This window comes from Puntigrus tetrazona, chromosome 14 (genome assembly GCF_018831695.1).
Source record: "Puntigrus tetrazona isolate hp1 chromosome 14, ASM1883169v1, whole genome shotgun sequence".
NCBI lineage: Eukaryota > Metazoa > Chordata > Actinopteri > Cypriniformes > Cyprinidae > Puntigrus > Puntigrus tetrazona.
The window spans coordinates 9,461,931-9,478,642 of NC_056712.1; the positions used below are offsets into that span (position 1 = coordinate 9,461,931).

Sequence of the window (16,712 nt, forward strand, 5' to 3'; positions counted from 1 at the left end):
TCTGTAAATTGTTCATACATGCCTAACTCAAAATTTCCCTTTCATAGACAATATCAACCTGTATATTATGCTCTTAACACATTCACCTGTAATTTAATTTATGCATATTTATCTCCTGTACATATTACCTGTATGCGCACTTGTAATTTATATTTATACCTATATCCTGCACTTGCTGCTTATTGCACTCCTGGTTAGACCTAAACTGCATTTCGTCACCTTGTACATGTGCATGTGTAATGACAATAAAGTTGAATCTAATCTAATCTAAAAATTCATGGTCAGCTGCAGAGCTGTTTTAAATCTAGCTGTGTAGCTGCTACACCACAGCTGCTAATGTGTTTAGTTATTAGGGGTTTTCACGAGGTTAGTCACTTGGCAAACTGTGACGTGTTTATCTTTAAAATTCAGTTTTTTGGTCCTGTCAGTATGTTCGCGATTTTAATTTAGTGTTAGGTCCATATATATTTGGACACAGATACACTTTTTTTTATTATTTTAGCTGCCGAGCATATCAGTTATAACAAATATGGGCTGACAGAAAAGAAAGAAAGAATGCAATGTGAGCTCAGCAACATGAAAAGGCCTGGACGTCCACGAACAACAACAGTGGTGGAGGATCCTGTATTTCACAACATCTAGCCAAGAGAAGAACACTCTCCGGGAGGCAGACGTGTCACGGTCAAAGCCTGCAATCAAGTGAAGACTTCGCCGGAGCAAAGGCAAGGCCATTTAGCGAACGTCTAAAGAAGTCGGACCACTTCTGGAAAACATTCTTTGGACGGCTGAAGTTATGATCAAGTTGTACAAGAATGACAGGATGAAAAAAGTATGGAGAACGCTTGGAAAAAGCTCACGATCTGAGCATGCAACATCACCTGTGAAATGTGGAGGGGTGTGAGAGCAGGGGCCTGGTGACACTGGTGCTTTTTGATATTGTGAGGAGCAGCCGGAATAATCTGAAGTGTATAAGGACGTCTGACCAGATTCAACCAAATGTAGCAAAGCTGACTGGATGGCACTTCGTAGTATAAGTGGAAACGATCCAAACATACTGTAAAAGCAACCCAAGAGTTTTTAAAGGTAAAAAAGTGGAATATTCTGCAATGGCCAAGCAAATTTCCTGATCTTAACCTGATTGAGCATGCATTTCACAAAACTAAAGACTCAAACAAACAACAACTGAAGTCTGCTGAAGCAATTAAAGGACAGAAAAAGCTATTTCTGTAAGCACTTCAAGGCGTCGTCTCAAACGAATCGACTGAACAATTTTCGAACCGTTTGAAACGAACAGTCCGAGCGAACCGATTCGCCAAAATGAATCAGACTTCTGCACGCTATCATCCCTCAATCCGACGCCTTCTGTTCTTCTCTCTCATAGCCGTCTGCCTCCCTGGGGTCCTCCTGCAAGGTCAGGCATGCTAGAAAAGAAGGAAATTAAACGACCGGGGACAAAACTGGACAAAATTATAAATTGTGCTACGCAAAATAGATAGATAGATAGATAGATAGATAGATAGATAGATAGATAGATAGATAGATAGATAGATAGATAGATAGATACACCATATAGATAGTTTACTCTATTGTTATTCTACCTACAAATGTACAGTTTGTCATGCTTATAAAACATGCATTTTTATTAAATGTCTTGTCTCTTTTAATAAACAAAAGTGTCCGTACCACTTGGAATACTAATGTTTCTTAATTCACATATTTTCCACATTTAAACGATATCCTACATGCGTATTATCTTTTCATTCATACATGCTGCACATAGCTTATTTCATATTATAGAAGAGTCGGTCTCCATACATGGGCTGTTGCTACAACCCGGAAGTGTGTCGTCAGCGCACATGACCGGAACTCGATCACATGATCAGTGTTTTCAAAGAAAACTTGTATCCATTCACCCCGACGCGCCTGAGATCCTGCGCTTTATCACTGTAAGTCAAAGATTTTATTACCCATCATATATCCACAACCGTTATTCGACAACTAACGGCAGTTAAAAACGCCGCCGGTCGTAATTAAAGCCAGAGGATTTGATGCCATTAATATAAGTTTAAAATCAAACATATGCAGTGTGACAACGTTACATGTTGTCCTTCTGATTACACATTGTACATGTTATTTGCTCATATTAATTCAAATAAATGTGCTTCGTGGTTGTTTTGCTCCTCAGTGGACTGGGCTTTGCTTGATCGTCTGAATTGGTCAGTGTTGGTGAATACAGTATTGATCTCTCTGTATTTTTAGAGTCTTAAGGTTGCAGTGACCTGTTATCTGTGAGAAGTCATGAGGCTTGTGATCCTGGACGACTATGACCTGTCCAGCGAATGGGCTGCAAAGTACATCCGCAACCGGATCATCCATTTCAAACCCACCGCTGACCGCTACTTCACTTTAGGACTTCCAACAGGTGAACCATAAATTACCAGTCACTCCCTAATGCAGAAAATCCAGCCCTGCCCTGTGTATGTCTTTCTTGTTGAATATCCCCTTTCTCTGAGAAATCGATCAAAATCTGGATTCGGTATGTTGGGATGGATATGATTATTGCGTAATCTGTTTGTTTGCAGGTAGCACGCCCCTCGGCTGCTATAAGAAGCTGATCGAATACCACAAGAGTGGAGACCTGTCCTTCAAATACGTGAAGACCTTTAACATGGATGAGTATGTGGGTGAGTGTGAACCGCACAGACCGCTTCTCACAAAAGTGCTGAGCGCGCAAGATCTCCAACGAACTCTCTGAAAACACCGCAGAACGAGAGCTGCCGATGCAGCAAGTCAGCACAAAACGGTGTGGATAATGCATAAAACAAAGTTAAGGAGCATTTACGCACTGGCCCTTCATCCTCACGTCTTTCTTTTCTATTTCAGAAAACGTTTAATGAATATAGTGACATTTAAACTCATTACAGTGTATCTAGTTCATGTACTTTTTTTTTTAGGATTCCCATGATCCTCGGTGACGATTCTCATTAACTGAATGCAGTATTTATGACTGTGTTAGAGTAGAAAATACCGCAATAATTAAAAGCACCATCATAATTTCTTTCTGACATGGTCTTCATTTTCAGGTCTGCCCAGGGATCATCCCGAGAGCTATCACTCCTACATGTGGAATAACTTCTTTAAGCACATCGACATCGAGCCCCAGAACACCCATATACTAGACGGCAACGCCAGCAACTTGCAGGCCGAGTGTGAAGCCTTTGAGCAGAAAATTACCGCCGCTGGTGGAATTGAGCTGTTTGTGGGAGGTGCATTCAATAAATCAGATCCCCAAAAATATTTTTTTCAGACATGGAGTAATGGGGCACACCAGTAACAGTGCTTTGTGATGCATATCTTAATCTGTACATAAAAAATAGTCTCTCTAAGCAGTTACACTGCTGCAATAACAAGTGCTTTCTGTCAGTAATGCTTGTATGGTGATTGCACATTCAGCTCCAAAATCAAAGGTCTGTTTGTTGGCCGCAGAATTGATTCTTAAACTCGCTGTAGCAATAACGGATTGAATATTTGTCAGTTTTATTGTAGTATTATTTATATAGAATTAGCAGTTATTGTAATATTTTTACCTTTAAGTTAAAAATATTACAAGTAAAAAATATTTTTAGCTTTTAAGTTTGACTAATTTTGTCTTTTCTATTTCTATTTAGCTTTAATTTATTTTTATATCAGTCGTAGTTTAGATTTTTTTATCTAATATTTCTACTTTATGTGGTCACAGATTTACTTAAATGAATATTATCCATTTTTAATGCCTATAGTTAATAACAAAACTATTTCAAACTATATGTAAAAAAAACATTACATTTACATTTTTTGATGGACTATAACATCTGTTTTCAGTCATTTGCATTACTTACTTCATACTCAACTACTATTATGTTCAGAATCTTTGTATATTTTCATCCACCAAACTGGAATTAATCCTTCTCCCTTCTGTCTCTCTTGTTTTTGTAGGCATTGGTCCAGACGGGCACATTGCCTTTAATGAGCCAGGGTCCAGTCTTGTGTCCAGGACCAGAGTCAAGACCCTGGCCAAGGACACGATAGTAGCCAACGCTCGTTTCTTTGGGAACGATCTTTCCAAAGTGCCCACCATGACTCTCACCGTTGGAGTAGGAACAGTGATGGACGCCAGAGAGGTGAATTAAAGAATACAGGATATTCACATATTATATTTACATTATATTCACATTTGTAGTATCATATAAACCCTCAGACTCAGAGATATTAAAAATGAACAGAACGGAAAACAAACTGATGTCCTGTTAGCTGAAAGTTTTAAAGCACCTTAAACAGAAAGAAATTATATTTTCAATGATTAAAATGGTGATTATTATTTATTTAACATCACGGTTTAACATCACAATTTCACTTACCACAGCAATATAAATTCTTAATACCTTAAAATATAAGACTTATAATATTATATACTTATTAGTGCTGTCAAATGATTAAACATATCCAAAATAACTTTTTACATATATATATATATATATATATATATATATATATATATATATATATATATATATATATATGTGTGTGTGTGTGCGTGTGTGTACTGTGTATATTTATTATGCGCATATATAAATACTCACATGTGCATGCATATATTTAAGAAAAATAAGTTGTGTGTATATATATCAGTGTCTTCCTTTTGTCCCAGTCAGACACACTTTTGCTTGGAGCATTCGTCATCTGCAATTGATAAATATGATTATCTTTTGTAGAGTAACAAATGTTCTCTTTGTTATAGCACTAAATTGAACAATGAGTTCTGTGACTCAATGTGAGGCCGATTGTGCTGAAAATACAAACAAGTACATCAACATACCTGAATACTTTAACAGACTGGGTGAAATGTCCTTCGGGTTACTTGATTTTGTTGATGTGGATGCCAGACGTCACCTGATCATCATCATCATCATCATATTATTATTATTATAACAGACAGTGTGCATCTTCCAAAACATTTCCAAGTCGCACAGCACCCTGAAAAAAATACACACACAAATATATATGATTATATGTGTATGTATGATTATATGTGTGTAAATGTGTGTGTGTCTATATATATATATATATATATATATATATATATATATAGGACCTGAGAATTTCTTGATTTTTGGCAACTAGTTTTTGAAATAAGTTTGCCTTGAGAAGAACTTGTAAAAGCCACTGTTATGAATGTGATCGTTGTAAGACAATGCTTATTTTTTTTGCCCTTGATTTGCAGGTCATGATTCTGATCACAGGGGCTCATAAGGCCTTTGCTCTGTATAAAGCCATCGAGGAAGGTGTGAACCACATGTGGACAGTATCTGCCTTCCAGCAGCATCCGCGAACCATTTTTGTTTGCGATGAAGATGCAACGCTGGAACTCAGGGTCAAAACTGTGAAGTATTTTAAAGGTACGTCTCTGCTGCCTGAGGGGAAATCTTTGACACGCATAGACGGAAAGTTGCTTTTCTGTGAAAGCAGATTCTTTGAAGAACAAAGTCCTGGTAAATTGACTAAATAATTACTTGGCTATTAAAACAAGCGTTGAAAGGTAATAACATGGTCATTATGGTTTATCATTTTGCAATTTAAAATTTGAGGTTTGCTGTTGTGACTTTCTTTCTTTACATCCTGATGGAGTCTCACATGCATAATTTTTTTTAAACAGAATTATTACTTCAGCAAGGATGCATTAAATTGATACGCTTCAAAAGATTTCTATTATGCTCTTCGTTGAACAATTGGTTTATGAAACAGTCGTGAACAAAATTTGTTTTCACCAAAACAAGTTGTTTTCGATATTGATAATAATAATAATAAAAAAACATGTTTCTTGAGCATCAAATCAGCATATCAAAATTCAGCTATGCATCAAAGGAATAAATACAATTTTAAAATATATTAGTCTTTAAATTAGTTAAAAAAAAAATAAATAAAAAATCACTGCTTTTACTGTGTTTTCATCAAGAGACATCTTTTAAAAACATTTCAAGATTTTACCAACCACACAATTTTAGCTATCCTTTTTCCCTCCGAGGGACCCAATAGAGCAGCTGTTTGTTTGCTTTTCATCGTTTTTTACTGATCTCATCTTGGTTTTAGCGGTTGGCTCGTCTCAAGGTCAATATCTGTCTAAAGACGGCAGGTTCAAGATCTAAACCCGTCTGGAATGTCCATCACAAGCGCTTTTCTCAGAAACACGATATGTCCTGTCTTAAGGGCTTTGGTCTCTCCTGGGGGTTTAATATCTTTGGCTGGGCTGGATTTCCTAAACATACTGACGGATCTTCTGTCCTGCAGGCCTGATGCACGTCCACAATCAGCTAGTTGAGCCGATGCTCAGCGTGAAGGACTACATGGACTGAACGCTCCAGACGGGACGTCTGGAAAAACTGGAATGACATCAACGTGAATGAGTGGAAACTGGCCTCAGGGACCACAGCAGTTTTGAATGGTCATAAAGCGTAACAGGTAGATGTTGTACAAAACACCTCTGCTTTCTCATGGTGCCATGTTCACGCACGCCAGCAGGATCTCTGTGACAGCCTTCAGAATTCACTCTTCAACTACTTTAAGGCCAGTACTAACGGGAAAAGACAGTATTTTAGGGAAGTTATACAAGAAGCACTCTTACTTTAACCCTTTCAGCTAACGTTTACTGTTTCAGTTAACACTATCGCACTCCTTCACATCACTAATTAAAGAAATGTGCTGTTACAGCCCACTCTGAGAAAGCGTACATATCCTCAGTACTGTAGTTTGATCAGGATATATATCGAATGTCTGCATTTCAAGCCAAGCATCTGTTTTCACTGATGTCAGTTTTTTTTATTAACGCACTATGACCCACAGCTACTTTAATAGTTGACTTGAATGTGGAATTTTACTGCAAGGCAACCTATTGGAAGTGTTTTTTGGGGAATATTTCTGTTTAGATGTTTTACGTTTATACACTTTAAAGTCTCTTCCCTAAATCCTCCAAACTTGTGGTGAAGTTAACAGGAAGCTGATCTGTGATCAGAATTTCCTACTAAGTACAAGTCATTTTATACAATTTGCCTTTTGAATGAATCCAGGTTTTTTGCAGCGTGTCAAACCAGTGGAAAAAGCTGAAAAGGTTTATTAAGAGGCTTTCATTGGTGCATCTGAGCAGAGAAGTGTGTGAATGTTTTTGAAGTTAACTCATTTTACACATTACGTATTTTCTTCAGTTAATGTTCTTTGTGATATACAGGCGCTTTCATTTCCCAAAACTATAAAGGCACAAGTATAATATTTCTATTGTATTGTAAAGCACACTTTCGTTTCATTGCTTTCTGTGTTGTACTGTACTTTAGTCAATGATTTTGGAAGTATACATTTCTATGGATTTACACATTTGTTTGAAGATTACGTGAACTGACTGTTAACAGATTTGCACTCCAAAAACCAAATCATCCCTCTTATGTCTTTCTGTACTCATGGATGGATAAATAAAAGAAAGTTTCATTTACGATGTCCAGGATCGATTTTTCACAGTCATTTCCATATTTAAAATCTGTTAGAGAGAAAACAATATTACCATATATATCCATATTAGAAAAAAATATTTCCAATTAGTCTTTTGTGTGTGTTTGAATAATATGACAAATTCAGAGGAAGCTGAAACTATGGTTTAAATATATATATAAAATAATGCATACATACAGTATACATATGTAAAAAAAAAAACAAAACTAACCTTTAACATCAAGTATGGCCTAATTCTTTTTTCCATTCACGCAAATAACTAGTCCTGTTCTTCACATACAATATAAACAAAAAAGAAAAAAATGATATATATTGCAATACCGCCCAGCTCTATAAACAAAAAACATTTATTAAAACAATGAGTCCAAATAATTTTCAAAAGACATTTTAATAGGCTCTCCTAAAGCTTGAAACACACTTAAATCAAAGCCATCACATTTTGATTCACATTCTTTCAATATAAAAAGGGGAAATTTGACAGTAGTTTACAAAAACTAAGTTGTCAAATAACAGCTTTTGTGAACAGTAAAGCCTGCCTTTATTTGAATCTCAAACGTTTCGAATGCTGACAATCGCCACGGACCACTGTGTGTAGTACAAGATTTTTTACATTTTCAATACGCACAATAACGAACCTTATGTTTTTAATTATGGGGTGAAATAAGACAACGACAATAGTCTTTGGCCAATTTCTGCCTATTGTTGCAAAAACGCACAGAAATGTTTCAGTAATGTCCCAGACTGCCTTTAGCCTTACATCCACTACCACTGCAACCTCTGCAGCTTGATGGAAATGAAATAAATGTGTTCAAAGGAAAACAGCGCTGCCAAATACTTCTGCATCCACTCAGTCTAAACGTTTCCAACGAAAACCCTTAGCTTGCAGTCTCTGAATCCGCTCCTGAGAAAACTGCAATGTTGTTTCAGCATGATGAAGATTAATTCATCAAACCTGCTTTAAGTTCCCAGAACAACATCACTTAGTTATGTGAACTTTAATAGCGTTTCTAAATCAATCATCATGCTGTACATTGGCATGTTCCTATTCGCAAATCAACCCCAGGCTTTGATGCCTGTTATGATAATGTTCCTGAGGGAACTACTTCCGTTTAAGAACGTTGATGAACGCGTCTTTTGGGACGTCAATGTTTCCAATGCGGCGCAATTTCTTCTTTCCCTCAGCCTGCTTCTTTAGCAGCTTCATTTTTCGTGTAATGTCACCCCCGTACTAGAAAAGAGAGATGCGAACCGGGAATCAACAGCTAATCAAAAAAGTAGAAGAAACATTTTTCAGTATGAGAAGAGGTACTCACACATTTTGCTAGGACGTTCTTTCTATATGCTTTTATCCTAAAAGAGGCAAGGAAAGATAAGGAATATTGAAGGAGTAGTTCATCTAAAAATGGAAAAAAAGCTTCAAATGTACTCAACCTCAGGCCATCCTTGATGTAGATGAGTTTGTTTCTTAATCAAAACAGGTTTGGAGAAATTTAGCATTGCATGACTCACCGATAGATCCTCTGCAGTGAATGGGTGCCGTCAGAATGAGAGTCCAAAGAAAAACATTAAGATGTTAAATGGTGCTTGATCTGTGTAGATCAAGTTAACTTTTTCACTTGAGAAACAGTATTATAGACCCATATTTTATACGGAAGCAAAGGTTTAAAGCTAAAGCAGCTTAATAATAGATTTTTTTTTTAACAAACACACAACGTCTCAAGATGTTAATCACGGCTGTTATTATGGTGTTTTTATCAGCTGTTTGGACTCTCATTCTGACGGCACCCATTCACTGCAGAGGAATCACTGGTAAGGAAGTGACGTAATGCTAAATTTCTCCAGCTCTGTTCTGATGAAGAAACAAACCCATCTACATCATGGGTGGCCTGAGGGTGACATGTTTTTAAGTAAATTTCACTTTTGGGTCAACGGTTATTTTAAGTTAGGTTATTATCTCAGTAACATGCTCAATACGACAGGCCCACACTTACGTTTCTCGAGCGATGATCTTGCTGCCGATGGCCGCTTGCACTGCGATCTCAAACATCTGTCTGGGGATGGATTCCTTCAGTCTCTCACATATGGCTTTACCCGCACTGTACGCTTTGTCTCTGAACACCAGGACGAATCAGAGCTTGTGTCATTTTTTTAGCAATCACATTAAAAACATGGAAGATGATATCGGGATGCTGCTAATTTCCAGTTCAAATCATACTAAACACAGCTGTGGATCTTTATAACCACATTCACGTTTTAAGGGATTTGGTTATTTAATTACGTTTTAATGATCAAATAGCTTTGGATACCTAAATAGATCGGGAAATATAAGTAAAACTGTAATCGTATGATGAAAGATCAAGACTTGCTTATGAACGATAGTGGCAAGTTCTTCCACTGGCCGCCCGTTGAGGAGGAAGTCCATCTTAATCAGATTAGCGGCCTCATAACCAGCGTCCTCGTAATCAAAGCTATGGACAACAAGAAAACATTCACAGAAGTGACATCCAGCTCATCCAGAAACTCGAAAGTGACATATCTGTCCAGATATACCGAAATCTCACTTAATTACTATCTCTATGCATTTGTAAAGCGACCTTGAGTTGCTAAAATATCATTAGTCATTACTAACATAATTCTTATACTATGTACTATATACTATATCTATATACTAATTCATTCTTTCCCAACGAGCTCACCTGGCGTATCCCGATGACATGGATTTCAGCTGGTCGTAAAAGTCCACCACAATTTCGTTGAGAGGGAAAATGTACTTCATTATCACCCGATGGTCATCAATGTAGAACATATTCTTCTGAACGGCCCTGCGGCTCTTCAACAAGACAGACGTTGTGGGTCACTACTAATTCAAGACTAAAATATGCTTTCACAGAAACTGGAAGGCAAAATATATTTAGTGGATATCACTTTGGTCTATTTGAATTACAAGAGACCAAGATTATTACTCTGTATGAGCGTGCAACTGAGTCAACATATACACATAAAGTCCTGATAGATGAATTTTGGAACAAAAATATTTCTAGTTTTAATATTATAATGTAAATAACTTACTCTGTTATCCACTGACTCGGTTTTCCACAAGAACAGCGAGTTCAACTTGGGTCGTACGTCGACTCAGTAGTCAGTCTAGATTGGACTCTTGTGTCAGAAACTTTTAGTTTTGCCGACGTCGCCATCTTTGATATTACTTTTAGGTTGCTGTCGCTACGGTTACTGGTACGGAATACGGGCACGACTCCCGCTGCACGTTCATACAGACTAAACACGACACTTCAAGACTCACACCTGCAAAGAAAATACGGTTGTCAATCCCAAATACAGGACTGACAACCGTATTCTGCTGCAAGGCCTAGATTCACTAAACTGCAGTAAATAAAGATGATCTCACCTGACACAGGGTCATGATCTTCCCGGTGAAGTCGTCCGGAGTGATGACGGTTCCCATCACCATGGGCTCCAGATACTCCACGACCTGTGACTTATCAGGGAACTGAGCGGGGTTGATGATGGTGATCACTTCTTCACCATGTTCCTACAAGTCAAAAAACTGCTTATCTCTAACTGCTGTTCATTCATTTAAATCTCTGCATACCATCTGCACGAGCAGGTTGCAGGTGCAAAACTCACCAACAGTATTGCTGCCAAGATATTCTTGGTTGTTTTTAGCATGTTGCCATCCGGTTCCTGAGGTGTTTTGAGTAGGTTTTTTTTAACCACGTTTTTAGAGGCACCTGCAGGATTTCTCCGAAGGTACGCACTTATCATATTTTTTTGACAACAGTGAGTTGATCATAGTTAATGTTTTGCACAATTTAGCCTTCTCAAATCATCACAACTTGTTAGCTAACTTGGTCTACTTTTATTCGCGTATATTCACAATATCAACAAAATGTTGCGCTTTTATAAAACAACTAGGAAAACAGAGGCTTCTGTCGTCTAGGTCTAGAATATGAGCGCTAAACGAAGATGAACCGAAACTCAGCAAATTGACTTAAATATATGATTAATATATCTATAGAAAACTTGAATTTAGTACTATAAAACTAAATTATTTTAGTTTAAACCTATCTCATGAAAGCGAGGAAGCACATAGGACGTAATATTTATTGACTTTGGCATGCAAAAGACCGATGAATTCATAATGAATGGCACGGCTGGTTCGATCGACAGAAATACGAGACACAGCCGTACACCTGCAGGCGCCACTGATGTTTCTAACCAGTTGTTATGGTATATAGTATCTATCACGCTGCTATATAGTTGCTAAGGTCTTCTGGGTGTTTTTTTAGCACATTGGGACAACGTGGCTTACCTTTATGAGTTTGGCAGATGCTAGCACAGCCTTGTATGGTACAGTTGGAGCTGTAACTATGACAGATGCATTGTACTCCTGCTCTAAACGCTGGTTAAACACCTCCATATGCAGCAAGCCCAGAAATCCCAGCCTGAGAGATAGAGCGACGGAGTGAATTTCACCTCTTTAAATATTGACTGAGCGACTGAACTGAAAACAACAGTTTAAGCAGTTTGTGTGTGTGTGTGTGTGTGTGTACCTCCATCCAGCCCCCAGAGCTAAACTGCTGTCTCTTTGCACCGTCACGCTGGAGTCGTTCACTGTCAGTTTCTCCACAGCGCTGCGCAGGGCTGTGTATTCTGATTGGTCCATGGGATACATGCCTAAAGTGTCAGATTTGCGGCACTGTAAAGCGACCCCTTAAACTTCGGTTTACACAATTTAGCACAAACATCAGGACAGTTTCAGAAACACACCTGCAAACACCATGGCTTTAGCCGGCTTGAACCCCGGCAGCGGCTCCACGGGCTGTTTTTGGAGGTAAAGCGTGTCTCCAATCTGAGCCTCCTTCACTTCTTTCATCCCTGCAATCATGTAACCCACCTGCCCTGCATGCCTGAGGGCAAAAACATCATAATGTAAAAGGTCAAAGGTTAAATTAGTGCAACTGACAGAGACTGTCTGAAACCTGAAAAACGCTTCCCTCTTTGAGTGAATATGAAGTTTCAGTTATTTCTTAGTACCTTCTTAAGGCCTAGGTTTTTAATCAGGGGTCTGCATGATTTTTTTATTTTGCATTCGCATTTTATTTTCTTTAACATCTTTACTCGACTCTTTATTTGTAGGAATAGAAGTCAATTTTTAATAAAAGATAACCGAAAGGAAAACAACTTTATACTGGAGTCTCTGGGTCGGCTGGGTTGTAGCCTTTCTTAAGATTACTTGATGTTGTTCTATATCTTTAAATGTGGCAATAAATGGTGCCTTTGAAATCGGCATCTTCATACAAAACTGATTTATTTGTCTGCTATTTGTTTTCTTGTAAGGTCTGTTTGTGCCGTCGGTGTGTGAGATTCTCACAGTGTTTCTGTTGGGTGCTCGTCAGGTCTCAGAAGGCCCAGCTCGTTGACCTCATAAGACTTTCCCAGGTGGGCAGAGGCGATCTTGTCTCCTTTGGACACACGTCCACCAAACAGGGCGATGTTGGCCACTACTCCTCTGTAATGGTCGAAGGTGGAGTCAAAGACAAGAGCTTTAAATGGATCTTCCACTCTCGCCGTCGGACTGAAACGGAGTAGAAAGCGATTAATCACGTGTACAGAAATGTGAGTAAACAAACTCGTTTCTTGTGGGAATATTTAGAGAAGGAAGCTACTTATTTATACACTTGAAACACATCGAATATACATTGTGTCCCTCAGGTACAGTGCCAAGAAGGTATAAAAACACATTATGGAGGAAATGTGAGATGATGAAGAATGCTGATACGCAGGTTTTTGGGAAAGCGCACGATTGTTAAAACTTCCTGATTCGTTTCCATATTTACAATCAAAGGTAGTTTGTCATTTTTTCACATGAAACCAATAAATACTTTTAACAGTACAGTAGCAAATACTATGTTCATTCAAACGATTACTACATTTCGGCAGAAATATTAAGCAGCTGTTTGCAATGTAATAATAAGAATGAGAAATGTTTCTTGAGCGCCATATTAGAAATATTTCTGAAGGATCATGAAGACTGGAGCGATGGTGAAGAATGAAAATGCGTTTGCATCACAGGAATAAATTACATTTCACTACATGTTTACGTAGAAAACAGTAATAATATTTCATATTTTATTATTAACGCAAAACCTTTAATTGTATTAGGTGTTTAGGAAGACTTTTTGCAAATTATTTTACAATGCACTTTTACGTTTTAGAAATTTATTAGCTCTCTACAATACAGAAAAAACATCCAATTTTTTTCAAATATATAAATAAAAAAAATGTTTGTTTTTGTCCTTCGTAGTGACTTCTTGACATGTTTTGTGAGATGCAGAAGTGCTGTTCTTGCTCTGATAACATCCGTCTCAGAATCTTCTGTTCTTCCTGACATTACACATCAGCTGATTCTAAATATGTCCTACACGTCTCTCTTTTGTGTGAACCGTAACGCATGATTCATTGTCGATGACCTCTCCCTGTTCGTAATCCTGTTTAGAAAGATGTAATCTGGGCTTCGGGGATCATTGTGTTCCTTTTGTCTGATACAATCTCGTGAATACAAAGACGGTCTAATAAAATCAATCAATCACACCCACATGGTATGTGCCGCTCTCACACTCTCACAGTGACCTCTTGTGGAGAAAAGCGAATCAGCTTGTGATACTCACGGAGGAATCCTTTTCACCACCTCTTGGAGAACTTGGTGCACGTTTGTGCCCAGTTTGGCAGAGATCTACAGAAAACAATCACAAGCCCAGGTAAAAATATAAACCGAGCAACATTTACATAAAAAAGCACGAGTAATGTTTAAATAGAGCTCACCCTGATGCACTCTTCCTTTGGAATATCAAACACTTTTTCGATCTGTTTTTCAACTCGCTCTGGATCAGCATTTTTCAAATCAATCTGACAAACACACACACACACACACACACACACACACAAATGTAGATTTATATCCTGAACAGTCTGCACTGTGTCTTTCTTCTGTAGTTGGATATGAAAATATTTCTATCATTTATACACAAAACATTGGGATGAAACATTGAGTTTTTAACTTGCATATATAAAACGTTCACTGCATTTAATGGAGATCTCAGAAAATCTCCCTGTAATATCTACCTTGTTTATCACAGGGATGATTGTCAGCTGAGCCTCAAATGCCAGGTAGAAATTGGCAACTGTTTGCGCTTGTATTCCCTTTGAATTACAGAAACAAGCAAGTAATAGGTTATTGTTCTTCTAATGCAATTATAAAAGGCTAACGTTTTCAGTAGTGATAGAGGATTTACACTGGTATGTTTGTGCTGTTTTTGAGAAACTGAAAAAAATATTGGACAAAACTTAATGGTGACAGACACTGAAAAAAGCTTAAGTTTAAGCTGAGAGAGCAAGAAAATGACTAAAATGGATATAAAAATGATAGAAACAGCTATAAAATTGGTTAAACTAAAATAACATTGGTATGTGCATAAAACTGTAGCAGCAAAAACCTAAAAAAAACCTTCACAATTTGTGTGTAACTCTGTTAATCTTCCATTACTCATTTAATAAAAAGAAAGCATAGTTTATGTGTAAGTGTTTTACCTGATTTGCATCTACAATGAGCACAACTCCTTGGCAAGCGGATATGGACCGTGAAACTTCATAGCTGAAGTCAACGTGACCCTAAAAAAAATATTGCAATCTCTCAAACTATAGTACACACTAACTCGCTAGTTCACTAATTAGTTCCAATGATTGTCCTCACAGGTGTGTCGATGAGGTTGAGCAGATACGTCTGTCCGTCATGCTGGTACAAGAGAGAAGCAGTCTGAGCTTTAACCGTGATTCCCCTTTCTCTCTCCACCTGCAGTTTATCCAGCACCTGCTTGTTGCTCGCCGTCTTTGCAATGGCACCTGCTCGCACAAAAACCCCCACGAAATAAAGAGATGGTGAACAACAACCCTTCAACACACATGTCGCTCACAGGAGAGAAAAACAGAGGACCACCTGTGATCTCCAGAAGTCTGTCAGCCAACGTGCTCTTGCCATGATCAATATGAGCAATAATGCTGAAATTTCGAATTCTCTCCACTGGGAACTTTGACATGTCGAGACTCTCCTGAAAAAATTTCAGATTCAGTATCCAAGAGTATTCTAAGTTATTATAAAACCACTGTCATCTATAAAACTCCATAATAACTGAGTAGTCTCCAACAAGTTACGACATTACTGTACAAATCATATTAGGTTAATATATAGGTTATATGCGATTTTTCTTACAACAAAAACAAGCCAAAGCAACAGAATGTACCTTCTCAGATGCACTGGAGCTGAATTCTCTGACAGGACAGATGCTCCAGCAAGAGCTTTTCATCCATCTGTGTCTGATCACTGTACATGAGGTCACGCAGCCCTGGGATCTGCGTTTAACGCGGTATATTTTGATATCAGGAAAGCGTTTGATAAAGGGCAGAAAGAGCCCGTGGGATCTAAACAGAGACATCATCTCAGCTCACTAACATGTTATTTCCGAAAAAGGAAACAATATTGTAGATTCAAAAAGCATATCGAATAAATCCTGCCATCTAAAAACAATCTGAGGATTAAAATCTTTGAAAGCTTATATTCAGTGTTTAGAAAGAGCCAGGTCTCCACTAAGCTGTGTACTCCAGTGTGACAGCTACTGTAAGCCGCCATGTTGGTAAAAACGTCATCAAGCGTCGTTATCGGAACGAGAACGCGGAATTATGGGAAATGTAGTGTATAAATACCAGTGCGTTTTATACTAAAATCCGCTCTCAAATGTTTCTGGAACATATTCATTTTTGCTTTTAACATATTTTAAGAATGTTCAAATGTCCAGTTTTCTAATCGTAATAATAATAATAATAAGTACACTATATAAACATTATTTAGTTCCTAAAATATTTTATACAATGATCTACTATTTTTTTTTTTTTTACATTTTCACTTCACGTAATAAAAATGTTCATCAAGTAAAAATAGTCTTTCTGGGAATGTTCATCTGTTTTCTTTTAATATGATATTAATATTAATAGTTATAAGAGCATTTAAATAACATTACGTCACTTTAGGAATGTTTTGTCCTAACATTTATATCACATTTTCACACAATAATAATAATAATAATAATAATAATAATAATAAACAC

General features: G+C 37.5%; 2 protein-coding genes across 2 annotated transcripts; one reads left to right on the forward strand and one right to left on the reverse strand.

The window, feature by feature from the left end:
- Positions 1-1,826: 1,826 nt before the first annotated feature.
- Positions 1,827-7,516, forward strand: gnpda2 (glucosamine-6-phosphate deaminase 2). The gene is made up of 7 exons (XM_043257958.1): positions 1,827-1,946; positions 2,260-2,422; positions 2,583-2,684; positions 3,084-3,266; positions 3,976-4,160; positions 5,261-5,435; positions 6,325-7,516. Exons 2-7 carry the CDS (start codon positions 2,299-2,301, stop codon positions 6,387-6,389), a joined length of 834 nt encoding a protein of 277 aa, XP_043113893.1. The 5' UTR covers positions 1,827-1,946; positions 2,260-2,298; the 3' UTR covers positions 6,390-7,516.
- A 346-nt stretch (positions 7,517-7,862) lies between these two features.
- guf1 (GTP binding elongation factor GUF1) lies at positions 7,863-16,253 on the reverse strand. The gene is made up of 17 exons (XM_043256454.1): positions 15,852-16,253; positions 15,548-15,659; positions 15,305-15,453; positions 15,142-15,222; positions 14,677-14,754; positions 14,377-14,460; positions 14,223-14,287; positions 12,926-13,129; positions 12,322-12,461; positions 12,105-12,228; positions 11,864-11,996; positions 10,940-11,083; positions 10,230-10,363; positions 9,900-10,001; positions 9,525-9,644; positions 8,847-8,883; positions 7,863-8,761 (listed from the first exon to the last, which is right to left on the reverse strand). The coding sequence occupies exons 1-17, from the start codon at positions 16,044-16,046 to the stop codon at positions 8,633-8,635; spliced, it is 2,031 nt and encodes a 676-aa protein (XP_043112389.1). The 5' UTR covers positions 16,047-16,253; the 3' UTR covers positions 7,863-8,632.
- Positions 16,254-16,712: the final 459 nt, after the last annotated feature.